A 27680-nucleotide genomic window follows, 5' to 3' on the forward strand; every position below is an offset into this window, starting at 1 on the left:
TGACGTGGTTGGTGTGTGTGCTGACCGGCTCACGTGGTGCCACGTGGTTCCTGGGAAGGCTTAGAATTTGATCAGACCTGTAGAACCGCCTCCTGGTTTACAGAAAATACAGGGGATGGAGAAGCAGGTTAATCGCCACCGCGAGGGAACAGTCAGACAAACCCAGGATGTGGGACCTCCGTGGATCATAGGCCTTGTTGGGGAGACGTGTCCGACTTTGGGTCGGGTCACGAAATGGCTCAAGAGATCGGGCCCTGCGTTTGGCTCTGCACTGAGCGTGGGGCCTGCTTGGAATCCTCTCTGCCTTCCTCTCTCTCTGCTCCCCCGCCACCCCAAAATAAAAAAAGAAAAACACCATGGGCCTTTTGTCTCTTCATATAGGAGACGTATCCAGAGACTCTGGTGACCTAGCAACCAAATTCTGTACATGGACCTTCGTGTTGTGGACATTTGGGGATTTCTGAATGTGGGCTACGTATTAGATAACGTAACGGATTTATTTTTAATTTTATGAGGTGAGATGATGGAATTGTGGACAAACGGAAGAATGTCCCGACTTGTCGGAGACACATGCTGAAGTATATTCTGGGCTGAGGTGTCAGGATATCTGTAACTTAATTGCAGGTGTTTCCGGGGGGGAGGGGGACAAAAAGCTAATATGGCAAAATATTAACGGTTGTTAAATCTCGCAGGTAGGTGTGGGTTTCTGTTCTCTAGAGTTTTCTGAATATTGAAACTTTGAAAGACAATACGTCACCCCCACCTGAAACAAACCCTCTAATGGGCCTCTCCTCACACAGAGGGGAGCCTGGGCTTTACAGTGGGAGTAGCTTTTCACGGGCAGCCCCCTCCTTGCCTCACTGACATCTCTTCTCCCTCTGCAACTCCAGTGTCCCTGGCCTTCGATGTTTGTTGGCCACACCAGGCTTGCTCCCGCCTCAGGGCCTTTGCACTCCTGCCATCCTTTCCGTCCTAGGACATCCTTCCTTTGGCTCTGTGCATGGCTTCTTCTTGCTTCCTTGAGGTATTTACTCTAAGATTGTCTTGGTGAGGCCTCCCTAGGTTACCCATCTATTTAAAACTGCAACCCCCTGGTCCCCCCCCCCATTTTTTGCTCTTTCCCTGCCCCGTTTTTCTCCATAATACTCCTCACCTCTGACATTGCACATTTGCTTGTTTATATGGTCTGTCTTCCTCTATTAAAATATCAGCTGTTGTGAGCAGGGATTTTCACGGGTTCATTCATTGCTGTACCCCTTGCCTGGAAGAATGCCCAGGTTAAACCTGCTAATGCTCAAGATGGATTCCCAGTTATTTTTCCCAGAAACTTTAGTCTTAAAAAAAAACTGCCTCCGTAAACTGTAGAGAAAATGACACCACTTAAAGGTTGCAGAATGGAATCCATAGGTGAACATTATTTAGCAACTAAAATGATGATTTGAACCGTGAAATCCAATAAAATCTGTTGTATAAAGGCTGCCCGGAGAATGATTTACCGAAAAAAAAAAAAAAAAAAAAGATACTTGAGAAGCTTTATTCTGCATCAAAATCAATACCTTTAAAGCTTTAGGGGCATGTCTCTGAGTATTTTTTTCTGAATTTCAATACCTCCAATGATGAAGATTGTCCCAATTTACTATTCACAGAACTTTAAAAGAGTGAGGTTGGGGCGCGGGTGGCTCAGTTAAAGTCCGACTCTTGATTTCAGCTCAGGTCATGATCTCCCAGTTTGTGAGATCGAGCCCTGTGTCAGACTCTGTGCTGACAGCCGGAGGCTGCTTGGGTTTCTCTTCCTCACCCTCTTCCCTTCCCGCTGCTCGCACACGTGCTTTCTATATATCTAAAAATAAACATTAAAAAAATAGTTAAGTGGGGGTGCCTGGGTGGCTCAGTCGGTTAAGTTTCCGACTTTGGCTCAGGTCATGATCTCATGGGTTCGAGCCCCACGTCGGGCTCTGTGCTGACAGCCTGCTGTGGGTTCTGTGTCTCCCGCTTTCTCTCTGTCCCTCCCCTGCTTGTGCTCTTGTGCTCTGTCTCTCCCTCCCTCAAAAATAAACAAACATTAAAAAAAATAAAAATATATAGTTGGTCTTCATCTTTCATGGATTCTGTGTCTGCACCTTTGCCTGCTTGCTAAAAATTTACCTGTAACTCTAGAATCAGTACTTGAGATACTTTCCTGGTCCTTCATGGATGCGCCTAGAGCTGCAAAAAAATTTTGAGTCCTTCTCATCCGAGGTCGGACAAGGTGACATTCTGCCTCCTTGTTTCAGCTCTCCTATTCAGTGAATACCCTTTTCACAGTCTGTTTAGTGCCACGTTTTTTGCATGTTTATACTTAACTGTTGGTGAGTGCTGTTTTAAACGGCCCCCAGGGGTAGTGCTGAAATGCCGTCACGTGTGTCTGAGGCAGGAAGGCTGGGATGTGCCTGATGGAGGAAATACGTGTTAGATGAGCTTTGTTCAGGTGTGAGTTCAATGTTAATGAAGCAAGATCCAGCACATCGGCGGTGGGGGAGGGGAGGGAAGAAAGAGGAAACATGCTGATTTGTATGCGAGGCTACTTTGGAAAAATTCCTTTTTTTTTCCTTTTTTTTCCTTTGGAAAATTCTAAAGTAACATTTGTAACGTATGACTAAATTGTGGAAGAGATGGGGGTCCCTGGGTGGCTCAGTCATGTAAGTATCTGACTCTTGCTCTCAGCTCAGGTCTTGATCTCAGGGTCATGAGTTCAAGCTTTGATGTGGGCTTTGCGCTGGGTGTGAAGTATCCTTAAAAAGAATTAGGCAAGGGGCGTCTGGGTGGCTCATTCGGTTGAGCATCCGACTTCAGCTCAGGTCATGATCTCGCACTCTGTGAGTTCGAGGCCCGTGTCGGGCTCTGTGCCAACAGCTCAGAGCCTGGAGCCTGCTTCGGATTCTGTGTCTCCCTCTCTCTCTGCTCCTCCCCTGCTCACATGCGCTCGCGCGCTCTCTCTCTCTCAAAAATAAAGATTAAAAAAATTTTTTTAAAAAGAATTACGCAAAAGGTGGAAACACAGCTAAATTGGTGGCTTCATGAGATGACAGTCGATTAAAAAAAAACACCCCGCATAATGGACAACATTGCTGTAGGGCCAACAGCCAAAGATTCTTGGGCACCTTACCCAGGGTCAGGAGAATGTTAAATCCTTCTCAGCCAGTGCTGTTCAGCATGAAACCTGTTAAATTGGCAGGTGAGACGGGTTCTGATGATCAGGAGACTAATGAAGAATTTAAAAAAAATACAACGTAGCCTCGTTATTCACGGATTCTGAATGTGCAGATTCTCTTACTTGCTAAAACGTATTTGTAAGCCCACAACTGATACTTCGGGCACGTTTGTGGCTATTTGCAGATGAGCAGAACATCCAAAAACATGTCCCCTGAGGCAGACCTTCCTAGCCGAAAGTCAGACGAGGCATCGTCGTTCTGCCTTTTTGTTTCTACTTTCATACGGAGAAGAGCAGTGGGTGAACTTGGCTGGGGGGCAGTTCAGTGGAGCGCAGGAAGCTTTGTATCCGGGGCCAGCTGGATGGGGTTTGAATGCCAGCTCTGGCGCCGGTTAGTGGGGTGGCCCCAGGCAGGTGACTTAACACTTCTGAACCTCATTTTCTCTTCTGTAAAAGAAAGAAAATAGAACCTACCAGGATGAGTTGTGTTTAGCATGTAACATTATAACCTATGACATGTGCACCTACTCACACACACGGGTGTGCACAGCTTACCGAGCCCACGTTCAGCTGCCCGTCGCCTCAGAGGTCATCACTCAAGAGACAAGTTTTGATTGGAAAGGAATTTGAGCTGTTTTTCAAGAGGCCGGCAGGGGCGCCTGGGTGGCTCAGTCTGATTTCGGCTCAGGTCATGATCTCGAGGTTCCTGAGTTCGAGCCCCGTGTTGGGCTCTGCACTAACGGGTGCAGGGGTTCTCTCTCCCTCTCACTGTGCCCCTTCCCTGCTCTCTCTCAAAATAAATAAACTTAAAAAAAAAAAAAGAGGAAGGCCAGCAACCTGGGGAGAAGGCAGACTCTTGTCCACAAGCCCACTTCAAGGTTTCTGCCTGGCCCGGGGAATTTTGGAGGGGGTTAGGGTGGTTAATCAGCAAAGGGAGTGCAGTGGCCTCAAGCATTTCTTGATCCTGTGCAGACTTGAAGGTGCCCGCTGCAAACATTTTCAGTGCTCAGGGGTTGTGCGTGGGGGTCTGGTTCTTGTTTCGAGATGCGCTGGAGTGCTCTGTTCTTTCCGCAAAGGAGGGCAAGGTCTACAGATACAAAGGGAGGTCAGTAAAAGTCATTTGACCTAAAAGAAAAACGTTTCACTGAAAAATGGCTGGACTGATCAGAAAGCCGAGGTGGGTTCAGACAGACTTGCTGACCTCGGGGGTCTGGGAAGATTCTGGTTCTCCACTCCTCAAGGCCAGTGGCCTGCAGATCACAAGGTAACTTAGCTCTGTTACAGACCAAGGAAGGGCCTGAGGTCAGCAAGTAAGGAGCGTTAACTTTGAAGCAAGTTAACCCTTAAGACCAGCTGGAGTGCTGTTACACACACACACACACACACACACACACACACACACACACACGCTCTAGTTTGGTATTTGCTCATTCACTGCTCATGGTGACTTCATAGAACATAATTACAGCAAATAAGGAGAATTTACTGTACCTCTTAAGTGTTGTACAAGAAAAGGATTACACGGGAAAGCCGGTTTTCAAGGCTGATGACACTAGCTTGTTTTACAAGGACATCGGCAAACAAACCTCTACGATGCACATGGACGTGTCCTTGAAGAAAATGTCAGTATAGGCCCCCAGAAGCGTCCCCTTGAACTTCCCTTAAGAGTGATAGCTCGGTATTCGGTATTCGTGATGCAGTGTTTTCATGGAACCTAACTACTGTGAATAAGGAGAATCAGCTGCAATTGATTTGGAAAGTTAGTTTTTCAAATAGATACGTCCGTTGGGGCGCCTGGCTGGCTCAGCTGGTGCACTCTGCATCTTGGGGTTGCGAAGTTTAAGCCCCATGTTGGGCATGGAACCTGCGCAAAAAAATAAAATAGATAAATCAACAACTTGCTTTTTACAACAGATGAGGCAAATGATTCTGCCAAGAGAAGTGCCAAACGGTTTACACTGAATATATTGCTTCTTAAATACACAGGTTTGGGGGCACCTGGGTGGCTCAGTGGGTTGAGCGTCCAACTTCGGCTCAGGGCGTGATCTCGCGGTTCGTGAGTTCGAGCCCCGAGTCGGGCTCTGTGCTGACAGCTCGGAGCCCGGAGCCCGCTTCGGATTCTGTCTCCTTCTCTCTCTGCCCCTCCCTGCTTGTGCTCTCTCTGTCTCTCAAAAATAAATAAATGTAAAAAAAAAGAAAATTAAAAAATACACAGGTCTTAGCATATCTGGCTAGAGTAACAGGATAGAAATTCCCTGTCTGTTCACTTTCCCACTGGTGTTCATTATCACCGTGGTCAGCCTTCGTTGAGCGTTTCCTACGTTCCGTACCATGGTCGCATTTAATCTGCAGCACGATAATTCTGGTAGTCGTGACGGTAGTAGGAACCACGGCCGCCACAAAGGCTTGCATGACGCTTGCTGCGGGTTGGGACTATTTCCAGGTGGTTCACAGTGATTGACTCATTCATTCCCCACAACATGTAAGAACTACAATGAGTTCCATTTTACAGATAGGGACACTGAGGTCCAGAAATATTGAACAGCATGTCCAGGGTTACACGTGGCGGTCCTGAGCCTGCACACCCTGACCCTACACTCTGCCGCTCCTCGGGGTTGGGGGTGGGGTGGGATGGGGAAGGCTCTCCCTCCACCAATAAGCCGATTCACTAGGCAATTGTACATGCTTTCTGCTTTTTCTTTACGTGTTAATTTTCCATGATGCCAAGCTCAGATGAGTGCCTGCGGGTACTTTGGCTGATCTGTTTTTATGGATCACAACATAGTGAATGTTAGACAAAAACGACTCCTGTTTCTCAGACGGGCTTTGCCAATAGACTGACCTGTTTGCCAAGGAGAACTGACCACACAGGGTAAAGGGTTAAGGATTATGGCCTGTTGTAGTTGCCTTTTCTTTATCTTTAAAATTGTTAATGGGAAGCGGGCGGGACGGATGAGCGGCTCATAAGCTTTGCTTCAGGTCACCATCTCCTGGGTTTGTGGGTTTGTGAGTTCGAGCCCAGCTTTGGGCTCTGTGCTGACAGCTCAGAGCCTGGAGCCTGCTTCGGATTCTGTCTCCCCCTCTCTCTGCCTCTGCCCCTGCTTGTGCTCTCTCTCTCAAAACCAAACAAACATCAAAAAAGTATTTTTAATTGTTAATGGGAAGTGGCCTGGTATTACAGTATGGTGGGTTAGGGGGAGCCTGGGTGGCTCAGTTGGTTGAGCGTCTGACTTCGGCTCAGGTCATGATCTCTCACTTGGTGACTTTGGGCCCCGCGTCAGACTCTGTGCTGACAGCTCAGAGCCTGGAGCCTGCTTCGGATTCTGTGTCTGCCCCTCCCCCACTCATGCTCTGTCTCTGTCTCTCTCTCTCTCTCTCTCAAAAATAAATATTAAAAAAAAATTTTTTTTAATGAAAAATATAGTATGGTGAAGTTAGTATAAAGAGGAAGAGGAGATATTTTTTCTTTGGTTGAAACTTGAATGGTGGCCTCTCAGGACAGGAATGGGAGAACCTGGCATCTCCCCCAGGAGCCCTCTCTTCATGCTGTCTCCTCATCTGTACTAGGAGTTCGTAGCCTGGCATCCCTGAGCCTACAGATTTTAATTTCGTTTATTGATTGATTTATTGTTGGCCACAAATCTCCTTGAGAAGCTAATGAAAACCAAGGACCCTTTCCTCGGGAGGAATATCTTCCCAGGCACATACCCGGTCATTGAATGCATTTGGTGGGTATTCCCAGACCTCCTGAGAAGCCCATGAAGAAGGCGTCTTAGGGCTCATGGATTCTGAGGCAGGGCTGCTGAGCGAATGGGCAAGAAAGAATTCTTTTTTTTTAAAAAATTTTTTTTTCTTTTTTTTTTTTCAACGTTTATTTTTGGGACAGAGAGAGACAGAGCATGAACGGGGGAAGGGCAGAGAGAGAGGGAGACACAGAATCGGAAACAGGCTCCAGGCTCCGAGCCATCAGCCCAGAGCCCGACGCGGGGCTCGAACTCACGGACCGCGAGATCGTGACCTGGCTGAAGTCGGACGCTTAACCGACTGCGCCACCCAGGCGCCCCGCAAGAAAGAATTCTTGAGATGTTTTCAGTGCAAAAGGTGATTTTGTTATAGCACAAGAACAGGACCCTTGGGCAGAAAGAGCTGCACTATGGTTTTGAGGAGCAATTGATTATATACTTTGAAGTTGGGATGGAGGCAGAGATAAAGGAAGTCTCTAAAGGGATTTCCATATGTTAAAGGAGATTTACAGGATCCTGGGGGTCTGGCTATTGTCAAGCTAAGGTTTTTATTTTTTATTTTTATTTTCATTTTTATTTATTAAAAATTTTTTTTTAACATTTATTTATTTTTGCGAGACAGAGAAGGAATGGGAGAGGGGCAGAGAGAGAGGGAGACACAGAATCCGAAGCAGGCTCCAGGCTCTGAGCTGTCAGCACAGAGCTCGATGCGGGGCTCGAACCCACAAACTCTGAGATCGTGACCTGCTGAAGTCAGACACTCAACCTACTGAGCCACCCAGGCGCTCCAAGGAAATTTAACTTTATCTACGTTTCTCTTGCCTTTGTTCTCATGAGATTCTAGAGCCTTCTTTCTTAGGTTTTCACCCTTTAGAAAGACCTGACTGAAGGAAAGCAATTATGTTTCTTTGCTTTTGTCTGGAATTAGATGAGTGTTTGCTGGGTACTTTGGTTTTCTTATGTGGATAAATTCTTGAAAGCAAGAAGTCCATGCTGACTGAGGTGGGGTTCCTTAGTGGTATAAAGGTTGGGAACCACTAAACTATATGGGGCCTCTCTCTTCATTAGTCTCAACCTTCCCAGAATACTTTTTAAAAAAAATTTTTTTAAAAGTTTAATATATTTGAGGGAGAGAGAGAGTGAGCGAGCAAGTAGGGGAGGGGCAGAGAGAGAGAGAGAGAGAGAGGAAGAGAGAATCCCAAGCAGGCTCTACACTGTCAGCTCAGAGCCCAATGTGGGACTCAACCCCACCAATTGCGAAATCATGACGTGAGTTGAAGTCAGACACTTACCTGACTAAGCCACCCCAGCGCCCTTGTTGGCCCTTGCGCATTCTCCGGAGGGCTTGGGACCCACCAGGCCAGGGGGTGTGTGTATCTATAGCTGCCATTTTCCCTGAAGAGGGCAGTGTCTGGCAAAGCTGTTCATCCTTCCGTCAGCAGGGGGCAGCAATTGAGTGGGCAAGAATGGTCGTTGTTCTTCAGCCTAATTTCAGAGGTGTAGAGCTCTTTAGAGATGATCAACCCAGTGGGAAAGCTGCAGAAATTGTTCCTAAAATAAATGCAGCTCAATTAAAATCGAGTGTATTTTTCAGTTTGAAGTAATATTTTAAACTGTTTCTGTCTACTCAAGGAATTGCATCTTTAAAACATTATTATACTTTTTGGCTTTCAGTGCTTTGGGGTGGGTTGGACAGTAACGTATACAGTCAGGATCTTCTGAGGAGGCCAGTGAGCATTTCCTCACGCTGAGCGTTACCTTCTATCGGTACTAAATTTACATGAAAATAGAGTCAGTTTATCCCAGGAGTGGAATATGTGTTTACATTTTAGTTATGGAAGGAATTACGGCATGTGTTTATTTTGCAGTGGGGAATCATGAGAAAGTATCTGGAAGAGGAGCTAATATTACACGTTTTCTAAAAGGTTAGTTTAAAGATGGCAAATTAGCACTACCCAGCTAAGTCTAAAGGGGGATACTCATTTCTAAGTACTGAATTGAAGGAGAAAAGGCATTTTCTCTCAGTAAATGTTCAGATTCGCCCAAATTGGGCTGCCCCGACTCTGCCACAAATATAGCAAGTGAACCACAGAGCATTTCCACCGGAAAAAAATAAACCTGGGAACCTGAAGCAGTGCCCCAAAGCCTGAAGGCTACACTTAGCGAGTTATTGAAAATGTAGCGTCTCTCTGTACTAGCCAGGCGCTAAGGGGATGTGGGGCTGCTCCCCGGACCTCACGAACTTGAAGAAAAGGCACCTGCTCATGATAGGGCCTGGGAGAGACTAGGGGCGTGGTGGTGGTGGTAACTTCTGGGTGGGGAAGTACAAGCTTCATGGAGAAGCACTGCTTTGCTCCAGCCATTGGAAACCTAGTAGGATTTTGACTGTGAAGGACGAGGAGGAGAGGATTTCTAGGCAAGATGTCACCCGAGAGAAAGTCAACAGGTGTAGAGCTGCCCAGGTGTGTAGCGTGTTTGCGGGGAAATTAGGGACAAGGTATACGGGCCACCTTTTTTTTTTTAAATTTTTTTTTTAACATTTATTTATTTTTGAGACAGAGAAAGAGCATGAACAGGGAAGGGTCAGAGAGAGGGAGACACAGAATCTGAAACAGGCTCCAGGCTCCGAGCGGTCAGCACAGATCCCGACGTGGGGCTCGAACTCCCGGACCGTGAGATCATGACCTGAGCTAAAGTCGGACGCTTAACCGACTGAGCCACCCAGGCGCCCCATGAGCCACCTTTTGTGCACGTTACACATTAATTCTGTTTGGGGATCCTGTGCTTTCCAGAGTATTATCAGGGCCAGACCTTCCCTTTTTACATCTCCCGTTTGGTGATGGTCATGGGAAGAGAAGGATTTCCGTGAAAAAGAGAACCGTTTGAATCACAACTGCATAGGGAAAACTACAGAGAGCTCTTGAGGGAGAGTTAGCTAATGTAGCAAAACCCAGTGCTTCTTGGTACTAATTTTAATTTCCATAAAGTTAATAGATACATTAGATCCGTGAACCTAATATGAGGAAATAGGTGGCAGCTAATTCCAGACTTTGGAAATCGTCAGGAAAGGTACACACTGAGAGGGTACTGTGGATTGAGCCCTTGTCTCTTCTTAAACTCTTTTTAAACCGTGGATTTTGCATTATTACATGGTACTACAACTAAACGAGATGGGGTGGTCTGGGCTCACTTGGAGCTCAGTGTTTACATTTACAAGAAGTTACTGTATTTCTAGAACCCGCTGACAGGAAGCTGTGTAACTTTGGCATTCGTGTCATACCAGCTTACGTTTAGGGAAATGCCTCGTTATTTTGACTAGTTGTTACAGATGTGAGCATTGACTGGTGTCCCATTGGACACATATATTTTCTTGTGAAGTGAGTTTTTAAGATATTTGCAAATAGTGTGTATCTTTCTGTGTCGTGAATATCAGAATCTTAGATGGGGTTAAACATCACAAAAGTGGTGGAGGGGCTACCCCTTAGGAAGAGGAGACCCTGTAGTGAAGGCATAGGTCAGTGTTGGCTGGCTGGACCAGGGCAGGCATCTAATCCACGGCCAGCCAATCATATTTACTTCCTCTCAAATCTGAATTGGGAAAGAAAGGAAGCCAGACTTGTGAGACTGGGTAGATTCAGCTCCCCAGTGGCTCTGCTGGGATTTGGACAAGGGAGGGAAGTTTTCAGATGAGCAAGAGGAGAGAGTAAGAAGGTGGGAAAGCCAGAGACTTTAAGAGGTAAGAGACTGTGATATCTCTGAAAGACAGAGAGCAGCCCTTTCTAGTAAATTCTGGGTGCCTCCTTCCTGTATCCATGTAACAGATCCCCTTCTTGAATTAGCACGGGTGAATTTCTCTCCTTTGCTGCGAAACACTGTCTTTGATGGTGATCAAGCAGACCCAGGGAAACATGCAAGAAAAGTATGAAACCTTGTGCTCTGTCCTCTGATTACTGAAATCCTCTGTCTCGATATGGCAAGAAGAAAATCAGTCCGTTCAGAACTGGTATTGTACGTACTTCTTTCACTTGTCAGTTTTTAATGCCTGCTGGTTGACATTTAGATGTGATTTGGATACCTGTGTTCATATGGATTCATCTCTTAGTGGCATTCAGACCTTCTTCTTTAATGCCAGGAAGTGGGGAAGATGGCCAGTTCCCAAGGAGATGCCTAGGTGCTCTTTTTCGTGTATTCGTTTACTCATTCTTTTTTTAAAGGTTTATTCCGAGAGAGAAAAACAGAGAAAGCACAAGTAGAGGAGAGGCAGAGAGAGAATCCCAAGCAGACTCCATGCTTAGTGCAGAGTCCGACATGGGGCTGAAGCTTGTAACTGTAAGATCATGACCTGAGCCGATGCGAAGAGTTGGAAGCTTAACCGACTGAGCCACCCAGGCGCCCCATACTCATTCTTCTAACCAACATTTTCTGCCTGCAGTTTGCCAGGCTCGTCCTAGATGCTAGGAAAACAAGAGTGAACCAAAGAGAAAAAAGGTCCTCATCCTCGTGGAGCTCAGAGCCTGATAAGGGTGGGAGAGCTTAACCAATGGAGGACATAACACAGACATGATGGGTCCTGTGGGTGATGGGGATAATGACCTTTTGGGGACATGATGGAAGGCTGCCTGGTGAAAGCAACCTATAACGTCTGAAGAAAGAGTTAGAATTAACCAGGAGAAAGGCTTCCATGGACTGCTTGGAAGTTGAACCTGGAACCCATCCAGGTAGGGCCTTGTTTCTCAATATCAGATAGATTATTTTAGAGGCTATGAGGAGTTTGGGACTGTGGCGTGCCCATAGATGTCTAACGTGCAGTTAAAATGTCTTTTTCTCTCTGGGAGATTGGTACTGGAAGAGACTCAAAATTAAGGCTGAAGTTCCAGGGCTTAAGATAAAGTGGAAAATACCTATTCTTCTTTGAGTAGAAGTAGTAACACCAGACTTGGGGCAGTGGGGAGAATTTCTTGGATATGCTGGAGAACCATGCCAGTGTGTTAAAACTTCTTGGAACTCTCCTCTTCCCTTCCTCTCTCTCTTGTTTCTTCCCTTCCTTCCTCTTCTGCCACTTTTCTCCCCCCATCTTCCTCCCTACATTCCCCCTTCCTTTCTCTTGCCTTCTCTTCTCTTTCCTCCCTTTTTTCTCCATTTATCCACCCAACAAACGTTTGTCGGGCATCTCCCATGTGAGTAGAGTCCTTTGATGAATAAGGTGCTGTGGGCCCTCCCCGCAACATGGCGGTGGATGAATTGATTGGTTCAGTCAGCAGGCTGGGTCCTGGAGTTAGTCATGCATGGAACTGATTATAATTTAATAAGCTCTATTTGTGTGTTTATTGATATGACTAGTGGCCATGCATTGCACACTCTTACACTTGGCTTTCTTAAAAAGTGTGCACCAGAGTCTTGAGGAAGTGAGGAAAATAGGAATGTATCCACGCCAGTTCATTCTGTTGTTGGAAAGCAGTTTTCAACGCAGGCCTCTGCACAATGTGGTTAGCTCTTTTGTAAAGTGCGGTGTATTCTATATCATTATTCTATCTCTCATTTGAGCACCTTGAGGATTACATTGTAAGCAGTTTGTGTGCAGGAGTTGTGTTCTCTCTTTTGTATAATGGTGACTGCAGTGTCATTTACTCGGTGGAGATACGATAAATATTAATTACTGGTGGCTTATCCCTCAACATCATTTTCCTTGTCAGATTAATGAAGCAGATTCCTGATAAATGCATTTGTCTCTCCAGAGTTTCATTTGCCAAGCCTTAAATGCTATAAAGGATTTGCCTGGAGGCAAAAAGTTCTTGTCCAATCCCCCCCCCCTTTTCAAGTGCCCTTTGGAGATGCATTTCTTTCCTGAAAATAATTGGCACAAGTGAAATTAATTTTAGCTGGAAAAGAGAACAGAACTGTTATATTCTTGTCTGCTACTTTGGGTTGATATTGGAACTAAAAACAATAATTAAGTTTTGAAAGAGAGTAGCAGGCATTTAGTAGGTCGAGCGAAGGCCCGGTGTGAAATAAATATGTGCTACCAAGCCGAGGATAGGATACAGCTGTCTATTGGCAGGTTTCCTTCAGGCATTCTTAAAAACAAGCTCTTCCCTCTGCAAAATAAAAGAATTTCCCAAAATAGAGATTAAGTACCAAGAAAATGAGAAGTTCTTTGAGAAAGGCCGAGCATGGGTGTGGAGTATGCGCGAACACAGGTAAAGCAGGCTCGAGAAAATGGTTTAATTTCCGACTTGCTAATCTTTGGGTGGTGGAGTCACGTTCTCCAGAAGGTGAAACCTGATAGGCCAGCGAGCGTTTTTGAGACGTGGCTGGTCAGCCAGGTGACCTCTGAAGCGGATCAAAAAGACAGCCTTTCAGTTTCCGTTGTTTTACGTGCGTGACGTATGTTCAATAGTTTCTGGCTAGAAAATGGCCGAGAGGAACTTAAACGCTTACTGAAGCTTCCACCGCTTTTGCAGGACAAATACTTACCCTTGACTATTTAGGTTTTGCTTGTGAATCACTCTTTCTTTCTGGGGATTTTACCCAGCGTTTGTGGTCTAACCTGTTCTCGGTCAATTCAGAGTGAATTGGCCTGTGGGTCAGCCAGCTTGCTCCCAAGCATCTCCTTCCTTTTAGGTAGAAGTTAGTGCCTGGTGGGCACCAAACTGTGTGTGTGTGTGTTTGTGCACACGCGCACAGAGCGCATGGTGGTGTCCTCGTGCCCCCTGGGAATGAGGCACGGGGCAGAGAAGTTTGGGTCCAGGACGGTGGACTTGGTCATGACATCTCCACGTCCGTGGATTATGATTCGGGCCCCAGGGTTGTGCAAAAGGAGGGTCACGATAACCATCCCTTCCCCGTGGGCCAGGGCAGGGCTGGGAGGATAGGAGATAGTGACCGTGTCAAGGAAGAGCGTGAGAAGAGAGCGGGAAGCGTGGTTCCTGCTTTCTGCTTTGCTCTTTAGCTTCCGTGTTGGATTCAGGTTCAGACGCAGGGCCCGGGGCAGGCTTGGAGAAGGTGGCCAGATGCCCTTCCCTTGTCCTGGGGAAGGACGACGTTCAGGTGAATCTGCTCCCTCTGGCCCTGTGAGGCTTTGGGGATCTCGGGAGCAGTTTTCCATTGTCACGTTGTCCCTGGGACCTTTTAGGAGAGAAGTGTGGTGTCTTCGAGAACTTTCTGGATCGACGTGATTCTCCCAGTAGCCCTTTCACTCCCTTTGCTCGGGACTTGAGCTTTCTCTTCCGGGGGTGGTCCCGCCTTCCACGTTGTTGCTTCCACCCGGAGGACAGGGACACCCTCTGGACTCCCCTTCATATTACTTGCTTGAGTTTTCTTTACTGGGTAGGGAAACTTCCTGTTTATAGAATATAGTTGACGTATAACGTTGTGTAAATGTAAGGCGGACAACACGTTAATTTCATACGTTTCTGCATTGTAATAGGGTTGCCCTTGTGGTGGTATTTAGTGCCTTTGTCACATTACGTAATTATCCTTTCTTTTTAGTTGGTTGGAGTAATTAAGTCCTAGCCTACTAGCAAGTCGCATGATTATAGTCCCATATTGTCTAAATTAGCCACACTGTGTACTAGCTCTCTGGGACTTATTTACAGCTTATTGCTGAATACGGAAACTTCTTAATCTCTCTTCACATTTGTTGAGGGGCGTGTGCAACGAATTAAAAAAATGAGCTGCTGTTTTTATGTTTTGGGGTTTTTTTTTTTTTTTTGAGGGGGCTGATGCGGGGGAGGATTACCGGTGGAATCGGTTAAGAGAAAAAGGTGGTCAAGAGGGAGAAAGAGGACAGCTCCCACACTGCTGAGGGAATACAAATGGAGAGTTTTTGCAAGGATGAGCTGGCAGTGTTTATCAAAAATTTAAAATTAATGCTAAGTACCCTTCAATCCAGCAATTCCTCTTCTAAGAGTTTATTTTAAGAAAATCATTATAAATTTATGCTGGGATTTAGCTAGAGAGAAGTTTGTTGAATTGTAATTTGTCACAGAGAAGAAAAGACCTCTTTGTGATGTCCAGCAGCAGGAGGGAACCGGGAAATAAATTGTGGCACGTTTGTGTGATAGAATGGTCTGCAGCCTTTTTTTTGTTTTTTGTTTTTTGTTTTTTTTTTGAGAGAGAGAGCGCACAAGTGAGCGAGGGGGCAAAGAGAAAGGGAGAGAGAGAGAGGAGTGGGATTCACGCGATGTGGGACTCAAACTCCCAAACTGAGATCATGACCTGAGCCGAAGTCAGACGCTTAACCGACTGAGCCCCTGGTCTACAGTCTTTTTTTTTTTTTTTTTAATTTTTTTTTTCAACGTTTTTATTTATTTTTGGGACAGAGAGAGACAGAGCATGAACGGGGGAGGGGCAGAGAGAGAGGGAGACACAGAATCGGAAACAGGCTCCAGGCTCTGAGCCATCAGCCCAGAGCCTGACGCGGGGCTCGAACTCACGGACCGCGAGATCGTGACCTGGCTGAAGTCGGACGCTTAACCAACTGCGCCACCCAGGCGCCCCCTACAGTCTTTTTTATATACAGTATTGTCAACATTTATTGACCCGGTATATGGAATAAGAAAAGGTTATGAGCGGTACTGTGATGCACAACCATTTTCATTAAAGGTACATGCAGAAATACGTTGTAAGCACGTATACCAAAATCGTAATGTATCTTTTTCTGCTTTGGGTTGTGTTACGGTATTGCTTCTTTTGATTATTTGTTTCTTCTGCGATAAGTATTACTTCCGTACAAGGAAAAAAAGAGGGAGGAAAGATGTTTTCAGTGAAAACAATGCGGAATAGGGGGTAGTAGCCTGCTGTGGGTGGCGCTTCTGCCCGAGTCCAGGTTTAAGGGTGTGGTGCCCGGGAGGCCAGCCTTGGTTCCAGAGAGTTCCTGCTCCTACGTCTGTGCTCAGCACCCTGTCCTGGCCTGTGTTTTGTGTGTGGGAGGCAGAGAGTGCAGATAAGTGTGTAACGAAGAAGACTGATTAATTACTGATCCCTTGCCTTCTACCCCAAATCCTGCTGTTGACCATAGGGTTCTCTTTGAGGAGATAAGGGAGAACTCCTTTTGTATCATGCACCCCTCTTTACTAACATGTTGACACTTAGTATTGACATACTAACAGGTTTTTTTTTTTTTTTTTTAATTTTTAATGTTTCTTTTTGAGAGAGAGACAGAGACAGAGTGCAAGCAGGAGAGGGGCAGAGAGAGAGAGGGAGACACAGAATCTGAAGCAGGCTACAGGCTCGGAGCCATCAGCACAGAGCCCGATGCTGGGCTCGAACCCACAAACTGTGAGAGCGTGACCCAAGCCGAAGTCGGAGGCTTAACCGACTGAGCCACCCAGGCGCCCCAAACAATTTCTTGTCTCACAATTCTGGAAGCCAGAAGTGTAAAATCAAGGCACTGGGCAGGGTGGGTTTCTGCCGATGTCTAGGAGGGAAGGATCTGTATTGGTCTGTTTCCTTGCTTTATCGATGGACATCCTCTCCGGGGCCTCATCATCTGCCCTCTGTGTCTGTCGGGGTCCAAATTCCCTCCTTTTATAAGGACACCAGTCATACTGGATCACAGTTCCCTCTAATGTCCTCACTTTAACTTAATTTCCCTAAAATGAGCCAATCTCCATATAAGGTCACTTTGGAGGTACTGGGGTTAGGACATCAACATAGGGGTTTGGGGGGAGGACACAGTTCAGCCCACAACAATGTATTTTCCCACTATTTAAAAAAAAAAAAAAAAACACCAAACTGTACCCGTCGGAGAAATCTCAAACAGAACACATTGGAGAAGATGATGTTGAACCTCCATGCCCCCCCCAGCTGCAGCACCCCCAAAGCCAACGTGGTTCTATCCTTACTCCTCCCCACTCTCCCCGCCCCTTTTCAAAATCTCAGATTATTTTTAAGTCAATCTAAGGCATCACAGATGATTCATTCTCAGTGATAAAAAGTTAAAAAAATTATAAGGGATGATCCTTTTAAAATAAAATAATTTGTGCACGATAAGTTAGAAGAGTCAGAGTAATACCAGACTATGAATAGTGCTTTTACTTATTTCTAGGAGTGGGATTACAGGTAATTTTTACTTCCTTCTTTGTAACTGTTTTCCCTGACTGATTGTGTTGTGATGGTGGCTGATAGAGTGAGCCAGCCTTTTGCAATCAGGAAAAAACAAAAAACAAAACACCCCCCCCCAAAAAAAACCAAGCTATTTCCAGGTGGTAGCAAAGTGGGGGGGGGGATGAAGAAACCATGGAAGAAAATTGATCATAATTGTTTTATGAGGCAGGAAGTAGTATTTTGCTTCCAGAATATGAGAAGGGTAGAGGAGGAAGTACACAGGGCCATGTCTCGTAGTGTAGAGGGTACTGGAATGTGGGGACAGCCATGACAGGTGACCTCAGCCAGCACATCTGGCCTCTGTGAAGTTTTTCTCCAGTTTCCTGTTGGAGAAGTGAAAGTGACAGACCGACGGAACCCTACGAGTCATTTGGCTGTGAATGCGATTATCTCTTATTTCTTGAACATCTCAGTATGGGTTTGCTTTCTCGGAGTTTGAAAAGATAACATCTGCATGTCGTGTGTGCAGTGAGGGGTTATTATTGGGGTTGGTGAGGAAATGATTGTGGAAAACCCAAAGGTGGAAGATGGGACAGGAATCTGTTTTTAAGAAATAGAGCAGACTCATCCCACATCTTCAGAAAGTGTTTGAATGTGTATGTGCACATTTCAGAATTTTGCCTTTGCCTTCTGCTCTTGCCCAGCATGGGCTCATTTATAAATAGCACTGAAGCTTGATAGCAATCACATACTTATTTAAGCTTTGGAGGGACCAGAACAGACTGGATCTCCTTCATCTCTGGATTGGTCTTTCAACCACTCTTTTTTTTTTTTTTTTAAATGTTTTTCATGTTTTTTTATTTTGAGAGAGAAAGGGCACAAGCAGGGGAGGGGCAGAGAGAGGAGAGAGAATCCCAGGCAGGCTCCGCACTGTCAGCATGGAGCCTGACGTGGGGCTCGATCTCATAAACTGTGAGAATCATGACCTGAGCCAAGATCAAAAGCCCGATGCTCAATGGACTGAGCCACCCAGGCACCTGATCTTTCAACCACGCTTGTCTTTGGTTTCTGTCGCCCTCATCTCATATAATAAAGGCCAGGTGTCAAAATGTTGAATTTAAGAATGCCATTAGCCTGTCCTGCCTCCCAGGAATGGGGTGAATGGAGAAATCTGCAGCCATGGCTTAAGTTATTTAGTGATGGTCAGCATCAGTGATGACACCATGAAGCCCAGAGCAAAGTGGGTTTCTCTGTCAATTTTCTAAAAGGAAGAGTAGCTTCTGTTACCAAAAAGATGAATGGCTAGTGCTCAGCACTCTTCCATTTGGCCAGTTGAGATCTGCTTACGAAGCAGTCTTCAACTTGGAAGTGGAAGTAGGATGTCTACACTTTCATAGCTTTGCAAAGAAGGCAGACTTTTATGTCCTAAGGCGTAACAATGACTCCAGCCCTGATTCTCCCCTCCACCACCCAGAGCTGAGGGTAAGGGGAGATCCTTCCAGAACAAGCACCTGTTGAGAAAGCCGAAGGTGCTCTCTCCCCCCTGGAGGCACCAGGTCTGGGGACCCTCCTTCTGTCCCCTCCACACCAGCGGGACCAGTGGAGGCCCTTGAGGCAAGAGAGAAACTAAGCAGATCAAAATAGCACCACAGAGGCTCTGAAGTTAATTGTTCTTGAAGGCACAGGCCATAAAAGTAGCCTGCACGCTAAACATAAACTTGATTGCCTACTAAGAAAAAAAATTCAAATCAGACTTAAAATCTCCGAACATGATAGCCAGGATGTCTAGGCTACAATAGAAAATCACCGTCCTGCCAAGAACCAGTAAAATCGCAACGTAACGTGAAGGAGAAAAATAACGACCTGCTGCCCAAACCGAGGTGGCTCAGATGTTAGTTTTATTGGAACAAGTTGCCACACTCATCTGTGCGTACCTGGTCTGACTGCTTCCAGGCTGCGGTGGCAGAGTCCGTGTCTCAGACGGACACCCAGTGGCTCCAAAAATCCTTAAATATTTTCTATCTGACCTTCTATAGGAGTTTGCTGACCCCTGCACGAAGGCCATCGAAGACCTGATGGTCAATTTTTTTTGGAGATGTTTGCTTCTCTCCCCCCCCCCTTTTTTTTCTTTCCTTTGGTTTATATTCTAGAGCATTATGTTCCTTACACTGGTTTCTCCATTCTCATCCTGTGTTTTCTTAACTTTCTTCTTTGTAACCTTGTGTGTGTAGCCCGCAGCCTCCCGCCATTGGAGATGGGCCCCATTTCCTCCCATTCATCTTTGTCCCTTATGGCCACTGTCAGCTTTCTTAACCCTGTTGGGAGATGTGGATTTGGTAAGATCTGTCCACTAGATGGGGTTTTCTTTCTCTTGCTCACATAATAAGCCTTGAGAGATTTTTGGGGTCTACATGGTGTTTAGGACTGTGTTTGGATGGATAGAGGTGTCCCAAAGGGGCCCAGGACCCCGCCTAAAGAGACTCTTGGTAGGTTATCATTCCGGGGAGGTGCTGTGCCAAGAGGGAATAAGAAGGAAGGTCGGATGTCAGGTAGGAAAGTCAGCAGGGAGAAGAGATTGTTCAGGTGTGAGGCCAAGACTTACCGTGCTCCGACACTCAGGAGTTTGGAGGAAATCTTTGGAGATTGGAATGCCAGCTCTCCAAATATCAACCACACAATCTGTTGACGAGGCAAAATGACCTTTATTATTTACCACTGTAAAGGAGAACACCACATCCACAGGGCATTGTCCGTGTCTCTGAGTGGGGAGGGCAAAGTCAGAATTCGAGAATTTGAAGTTTGGCTTACAATACAGGGGCTCGATTCCAGTTAGGTGCAGATCAAGATACAGCAGTTTGGGATTGGTGGGAAAAACTAGGCAATGATTTTGAGGCAAGGCATTCAAAGGATTTTAGGGTACAAACTGTTGACAGTTTCCTTTACAGATTTGATGGACGTTTCAGGAAGCTTCTATAACGAGCTATCAAACCATTTTTGGGATGGGAGTCTCTTGGAATATTAAAGTAATGCTAATGAGGACAGTGGAATAGTAAATATATGTTAATGGAGGCAGTAAGGTCTCTGTGTGTTTGTGTGAATGTGTCTGTGTGTTCTAAAGATCCTTGGAGCGTGGCTTTGAACCTTAACTGAGGGCTTTGGCCACGTGAAGAAGTGCCTAAGTCCGCCAAGAACTGATCCCTGACCCAGAGGGGAGACTTAAAAGCGGCTTCTGAATTCCACCAGGTGAAGGGTAAATGCTAAACCAAGGCCACCTTGAAGTTGGCATCTAACTGGTCTACTTCCAAGACTGACAGATTGAGTCACTGAAGGTACTGGGAATCTGTGAGCCCGGGAGGGTCTCCCAACCGCACAAGCAGGCCCTGGGAACTTTAGGAAGCGGAGTCCTAAAGTTTGGGAAGTGCCTGATGCTGATCCTTTGATTATTAATGGATTAGTGACCGAGCTGGTGTTCATTGATACCTGGCCTGTCAGGCCTCTCCCTGAAAACCTGCCCCTGGCTTTGCAGCTCTGAACAGCCTGAAGCAATCGAGACCCTTGAAGCCCCTGTCGCCGTCTGCCCCCTTCAGGTCTCTCTTCAGCCCAATCCCAAGCTCGTTGAGCTGAATGTCTTAGGTTTTAGTCTCTTAATCGTGGTTTCAGGTGTCAACCAAGAAAGAATTCATTAAAAATTGAAGTCAACGGGCATTTATTTGGGTAATTAGAATTGCAATTCGGAGACACAGTTCTGGTAGAAACCTGACTCTTGTTTCAAGGGAGACAGAGAAGGGGGTGGAGTTATAAAGGCAGAAGGTTGAGCACAGTTCTCTTTTCTATCCTCTCTACAAAATGGGGATTGAAACTAGGTTAATTGGGATTGGTGGGGTTAATATGCAGACTAGGGATTGAAACTTGTCAGAGCTCACTGGCTCCTTTCCAAGTGAAGAATGCCAATGAGTCAGGCCTCAGGGTGCGGAGGGAGTTAAGTCCAGGCTGCAGGCTTGCAGCTGGAAAAAAGTTCATGGGTTCTAGAATGCACGTAAATTCCTCCTCCCTGATGGCCCCCGACCCTGTTTTAGAAGACATTTAGCTAGGCTTGCTGACTCCTTTTTGAAATCTGTTACACAGTTTTATTGAAATAAAGCAATAAAATCTGCAGCCCCTGATTTTGTTAGCATTAACTCCTGTGATTTGTTTTTTGTAGTGCGTATACCATTATTTGTGCTATGAAAAATGGGCCATAGCATCCCCCCCCCCCCGGAAGTTTGCTTATCTGTGAAGTTCAATGTGACCTACATATGGTTGATTTTACAAACCTCAGAGCTGACATTTTCAGGTGTGGATCTCTGAAATTTCATTTGGGGGTACCCTGTACACCTATGTTATAAGATGCTGATGCCCCGGATTCTGGAATGCCAGAAAGAAACGAAACTTGGTGCATTTTGTTTTTGTTTTTAAAGACCATGAATGACTCATGTTGGTGTGCTCCAGAAAGAGCGTTTAAGGGCTCTGGTTTGAGACTTGCGTGATTAAGGTAAGCGGTTCAAAGGCTGGTGGCAGTAGGTGGGCCTACTCGTAGGTGCGCCTACTCGTAGGTGCTTGTGCCTTGCTCTTCCGTCGATGAGCCTGTAAAGGAGAGAGGGAGCGCTTTGAAGAACTTGCTGTTGGTATTGTTGCGTCCAGCTTTTTGGTGCCACGTACATCCATCTTCTCATAGGTGCCCTTAATTAAAATTAGATGTGGAAAAAGCTGAAACTTGTTCTTCCAAAGTCTGATGAAACCTCTTCATCAGTGCCTCTTGGTCTTAGAAATGTTGGAGCCACAGTAACTGTGATATACCGTTATATCACAAGGCTTGGAATCCCGCCTTTCTTTGCGGCTCCACTCAATTTCTTTCGGAGCCTGATGAAACTCATGTGAAGGTGACATCAGTTGTGTCATTAAACGGTAGTTCTGTTTTGCATCACATGGAAAGGGGGGCAGAAATGAATCTTGAGGAAATGTCCACAATGTGTGTCAAGCACTGTGCTAGGCTTAGTTTGAGTATTTTCAGAGAGCAGATTCCATTTCTGGGCATGTGTCTCTGTTGTAATGGAGTAGAAGATTCTAGAAGTCAGTTCTATGTTTTTATTGCCTGAGATTTACCTAACATTTTATTCAATACTATATACAATTGGGATACATCTCTTTTTATTGATTAAAAACAAATGTATCCCATCTCGTTAATGGCTTGATTTTACTCACCTTTTCTCTTGAGCGTTATGGTATCATCCATAATAGTCAAGAACATAATTTATTATGTTTCTTCGTTACATTTTCTTCCCTTTTAACACATCAATTTTCTAAGACAAGATTTTATGATAGGAATTTGCGGAAATGTTGACTACGACAAATAGCTCAAAATCTACTGCTGTTAGTTCTATATATAGAACTGTCAGAGAATACATAAACACTTTATCTAGTGCAAACTTAAATTTAACCAGTTGGTAATATTTCTTGGTGAACCTAAACTTATAATGGAGGTATTATTCTTTACTAAATCTTCAGCCGTATGTTGTTAATCGCATAGAATAATTTCTGTAGACTTTGTGTCAAAAGTCAGTTCTTTTGCACCTTTGAGAAGCGAGTGACTAAGGATTCATTTATTCATTCCACAGATATTTTACTCTACTTGGAATATACCCTTGAACAGCACAGATATGATGGTCCCTGCTTTCATACTAGCACAAATGAACACAATAAATAAGTAAATTTTAAGTCAGGTTGGAAGGTGGTAAGTGCTATGGAGAATAATTAGTAATGAGGATAGGGGATGCCAAGGGCCGGGCTGGAGATGCGGATTTTTTTTTTTTAAAGATTTTATTTTCAAGTAATCGCTACACCCAATGTGGGGCTCAAACTCACAACCGTGAGATCAAGAATCATATACTCCACCAACCAAGCCAGCCAGCTGCCCCTGGAGATACAGTTTTAAATCATGTAGTTCAAGGGCACCTGGGTGGCTCAGTCATTAAACATCTGACTTCAGCTCAGTTCATGATCTCATGGTTTGTGAGTTCAAGTCCCATATCAGGTGAGCTCGAGTCCCCCCCTCCCCCCCTACTTTGGGGTGAGCTCAAGCCCCGCTTTGGGTGAGCACTGCTTCTGTCTCTCTCTCTCTCTGTCTTTCTCTCTGCCCCTGACTCACTTGCACTCTCTCTCTCTCTCTCATAATAATAATAATAATAATAATAATAATAATAATGATAATGTGGTTCAAGAAGCCTTGTTGAGGAGAAGGTGGCTTTTAAGCAAAGACCTGAAGGCAGAAATAAATACTTATTGAACCCCTGTTGTGCCCCAGGTACTTTTTTTTTATAGGAGCCAGAATGGCCAGATGTGACCTCTGTAATCTGCAAAAAAAAAAAAAAATAATAATAATTTGCATGGCCCGAGGATTGGCGTGCACACTGAGGTGACAACTCCAAGCCATGTCTGTGCAATAGCCTTAACAGTGATTTAGAAAAAAAAACATCTTTTCAAGTAATGACGCCTATTTTGGTAAGTAGAATTGCAATGGATGAGGTTTTTGGTTTTTGCTTTTTAAAAAAATTTTTTTTTTATTTCAGCAGATCACTACATAGACACAGCAGGTATCTGTTTTCAAAAAGAAATAGAAAAATAAGGCGTAGCACAGAATGAGTTTTGTGTCCAAGTCCAGCGGTCTTTAACAGAATTATTGCTTCTCCCCACCTGATACCATCATGATGATAAAGCAAGGATCCTCCAGGGAAGACAGTGACAGAGCGAGTTATGGCTTCAAATTAAGGATGGCTGTTGTTGGGTGGGGGTGGGGTGGGGGCTGAAAGAACAATGGCCCAGAGTCTAGAAGCCAGCAGTTGGCTGTAGCCTGTGCTGTTGAGCAGCCCCCGGGACCTTGGGCGGGTTGCTCAGCCTCCCCCACTCCTTAGAGTGACTGCTTATTTGCTAGATGCGTGCTCGATGCACGTCATCTTGTTTGGAAAGTTGTGGAATGTGAGGGCCATGAACCTCACGAGCGAACCCATCAAGTTTCTTTTTTGCTCTTGACTTCCTTTCTCCTTGATGTGTCAGTTCGAAGACGCAGTTAGCCTCTGGCTTATCTGCCGCTTCTGAATTGAATCCAGGGCACAAAATACGGTTCTTTAGGGTTGTCCTAGCTTTGGCTCTGACGGAGGGCTAGCCCTAGAGTTCCTGGGTTTTCTTTCCTCCTGGTGTCTCACACAGTGTCAGGAGAGAAAGTCTCATCCGACTTAGCATTTTTGGGGTGGTGTGGTTCAGTGCTGGCTTGACTGTGATCTCACTCCTACCCGTGCCAGCCTGAAATCTCACTTCCGTTTCTTGAACTTCAAAAAGACTGCCAAGGACATGGGCGCTGGAGCTGGGAAGAAAAGCAAAGAATCAGCCTAGCTCTGAGGCAAAGCTGTGCCTCATCCACTGTCTCAGATAACTTTTCACATTTCAAGAGCCTTACCGGTGGCCCCGAGGACTTCTCCTTTTGATGTATTTATTGTTCACTTGCCTGCAGGGGACCGGTAAAATGATACATGCTGATGGCCCTGATGGGCCCTTTCAGCTGGACAGTTCTAAAATGCTCCTGCGATCAGAGCTGCCGCTGTGTGCCTTTGGCCACATTCACATAGATGTCACCTGGCCCGCCTCGTCCGAGGACTGCTGTGTACTGAACACCCTCCGAGCTGACTCCCATGTCACTTGCAGTCTGGGGGCGCCGGTTCCTCTCCCCACTCCCCTCTGTTGTGCCGTCCTCTGGTTTAATGAAGGGCTGCTCCCCAGCCTGTCGAAAGGCGGACCGTTCACTCTCCCCTCCGTGCCGTCTCTTCCCGTTTTGTAGATGATGAACCAGGTGGAAGGACAGCAGAAGAACCTCGTGCACGCCATCGAGTCTCTGCCCGGCTCTGGCCCCCTCACCGCCTTGGACCAGGATCTGCTGCTCCTGAAAGCTACCTCCGCCGCTACCCTCAGCTGCCTGGGGGAGTGCCTCCACTTGCTACAGCAGAGTGTGCACCGGGCGGGCCAGCCCGGCCACAAGCCGGGGGCCTCAGGTAAGACCTTCCAGCGGGCCCTGCTGTGTCTGCGACTGAGTCCTGTGTGCGCGCGTGTGTGTGTCTGCCCCCGTGGCCTTCCTCCTCTAAGTCCTCCGTCTGTCCACCTTCCATCTATCCACCTTCCATCTGCCGATCTTTTTTTTTTTTAAATGCTTTTATTTATTTATGTTTCGAGAGACAAAGCACAAGAGCGTGAGCGGAGGAGGGGCGGAGAGAGAGGGAGACAGAGGGTCTGAAGCAGGCTCTGTGCTGGCGGCACAGAGCCCGATGCGGGGCTCGAACTCACCAACCTTAAGATCGTGACCTGAGCCGAAGTCGGATGCGTAAATGACTGAGCCACCCAGGCGCCCGCCTCTGTCCGCCCTTTTATTCCATCTGTTTCCGCATTTGTCCCTCCCTCCTTCTCTACCCAGATTTGGGATGTGTTTCTCTTTGACCAGTTAGAACTCTCACATCCCATGAAACATTTAACCAACACGTTGACACGAATACAGCGGAACTCCTTTTAGACTTGCTGCCGTCATGTTCTGTATCTCATTCCATTTGTGACTTTGCACTCAGCGCTGCGTTTTTGAGACACATTGCCAGACGGTCCGTTTTTCTGACCGCGCCTGCGATGTGCGTCCACCGTGATTCGCACCACGCTCTGACGAAGGGCACCCACACTGCTCCCTGCGTTCTGCCCGGCTCGCCTTGCTCAGTGCCTACCTACCTGCGTGTCCCCTCGTGGACCTGCCCGAGCGTTTCTCTGAAGCACACACTGGAAACATTTCTAATTCTTTATCAAGGAGCTGGAGATGATGAGGCATTCCCTTAAGATGCCCAATCCTTTTGGAGGAGTGTTTAATCAATAAGCAGATAGGAAGGTATTAGTGAGGATTAAATTCAGTGATAAAGGTGAACATAGCCAAGGCTGGTCATGTCGTGTGTAATTATAAAGCATTAGAGTGAGGAGACCCAACAGACGCCTCTTTGAGCTTTGTTGCCCGGGACTCACTTAATGAGGAAACGAGGCGACTTAGGTGATGAAAGAGAAGCTAGGGTCTGAGCGACAGTCTGTAATTCCTGCTGTTCTCAGGTCTTCTTTGCCCTCCGTTTCACTGAGTTTAAGAGGGATGTTGGTTTTCCAGAGAAGTTTCTTTGTGTCGTACTCAGCATCATTTACTGAGCTCCGATCCTGCTAGTATTTGGCCTCTGGTACCCGTTTTTTGAAATCGTCACAGACTAGATGCATCATGCCCCTCATTCGCATGAGATGCTGAGGCTCATAGCAGGAAAATGACTGGCCCATGGCCACTCATCTAAGTAGCAGAGCTGAGGTGAGAGACGGGCACTCCCCATTGGGCCTTTGTTCAGTTCAGAACAGACCACCGGTGGCCTCTGGGGACCTCAAACAGGGGCCGGCGACACTGTCTTGCTTACGTCACAACTTTCTCACAGATGGGTATTTTGTTTACTTTTCTCTTTATTTGGGGGAGAAGCAGAGAGAGAGAGAGAGAGAGAGAGAGAGACATAGAATCCAAAGCAGGCTCCAGGCTCTGAGCTGTCAGCATAGAGCCCACCATGGGGCTTGAACCCACGAACCGTGAGATCATGACCTGAACTGAAGTCGGACGCTTAACCGACTGAGCCACCCAGCCGCCCCTCTTTACTTTTCTCTTTAATAATTTCAGACTTTTCAGAACATTACAAGAATAGCATGAAAAAATTCTCTTATATCCACCTCCAAATTGCCCAAACGGTAACAATTTATGACATTTGCTTCATCACCTTCTCTCTCTCTCTCTAGCATATTATAATTGTCTAACCACTTCAGAGTAAGTTGCAGAAATGATATCTTCACTCTCATATGCTTTAATGTAGTTCCTTAAAAAAAAAAAAAAGACTATATCATGTCCTTGATATAATGTCTCCTATACAATGACGACAGCGCAGTAAGTTAGCACGGATGCATCCTATTCCCCAGTCTGTAGACCTTGCTTTTTTTGCCAATTACTCTGTGAATGTCCTTCGTAACAAAAGAAAAAGTTTCTGGTGCAGGATCCAGCCTAGGAGACGATGTGTGTATCTTCAGGCACAGAGTAAAGATGCCGAAACCTGCTTTTCTCTCTTTCTTCTTTCTTCTCTCCTTGAAAAATGGAACTTTAATGCTGAGGTCCCCCTGAGACTCCTTGACATTTTCTGACCTGGATGGAGTCTCAGTGGCCCTGGCGGGGCTTGGGCACAGATTCTGAGTTATACTGGAGGCTATTCAAGGTGTCCGTGATCTCTCCTGTAGTATATCATAACTTCTGGCCTTTGGAACCTAATGGGCACATTGAAGGATCTTTCACCGGTAAATGTAAACTCGGACCATTTTGTTACTCCTGAAATGAAGCCCTTACATCTTCCTTCAGGGTTAGTGTCTAGCAGATTTCTAAATTTTTTTTCCTGATTTAGGGGGTTGGAGGGACAAAGCTCAGGTGGAATTTCAGAGGTAATGAGAGGTTGAAATGGATATGATCTGGGAGGACCAAGCAGTGTCTCTGAAATTGTGTCTTGTACAGCGTCATCTCCTTACGTCTTCCTTGCCCGTTCCCGTGCCCCTGCCCCATTTGACTTTCCATCTTCTCTTATTTC

The 27680-nt window shown here is 46.0% G+C and overlaps 1 protein-coding gene across 1 annotated transcript in view; it reads left to right on the forward strand.

Annotated features, from left to right (window-relative positions):
• OSBPL10 (oxysterol binding protein like 10) overlaps window positions 1-27680 on the forward strand; it is a 308147-nt gene that overhangs the window by 203601 nt on the left and 76866 nt on the right. The window contains exon 5 of the mRNA XM_047099830.1: window positions 24848-25058. Within this exon, the coding sequence (XP_046955786.1) occupies window positions 24848-25058 (211 nt within the window). The remainder of the gene's footprint in view (window positions 1-24847; window positions 25059-27680) is intronic.

This window comes from Lynx rufus, unplaced genomic scaffold (assembly GCF_022079265.1).
Source record: "Lynx rufus isolate CCGP_SWC_20201006 ecotype Redwood Valley unplaced genomic scaffold, mLynRuf1.p SCAF_5, whole genome shotgun sequence".
In the NCBI taxonomy this organism is placed as follows: domain Eukaryota; kingdom Metazoa; phylum Chordata; class Mammalia; order Carnivora; family Felidae; genus Lynx; species Lynx rufus.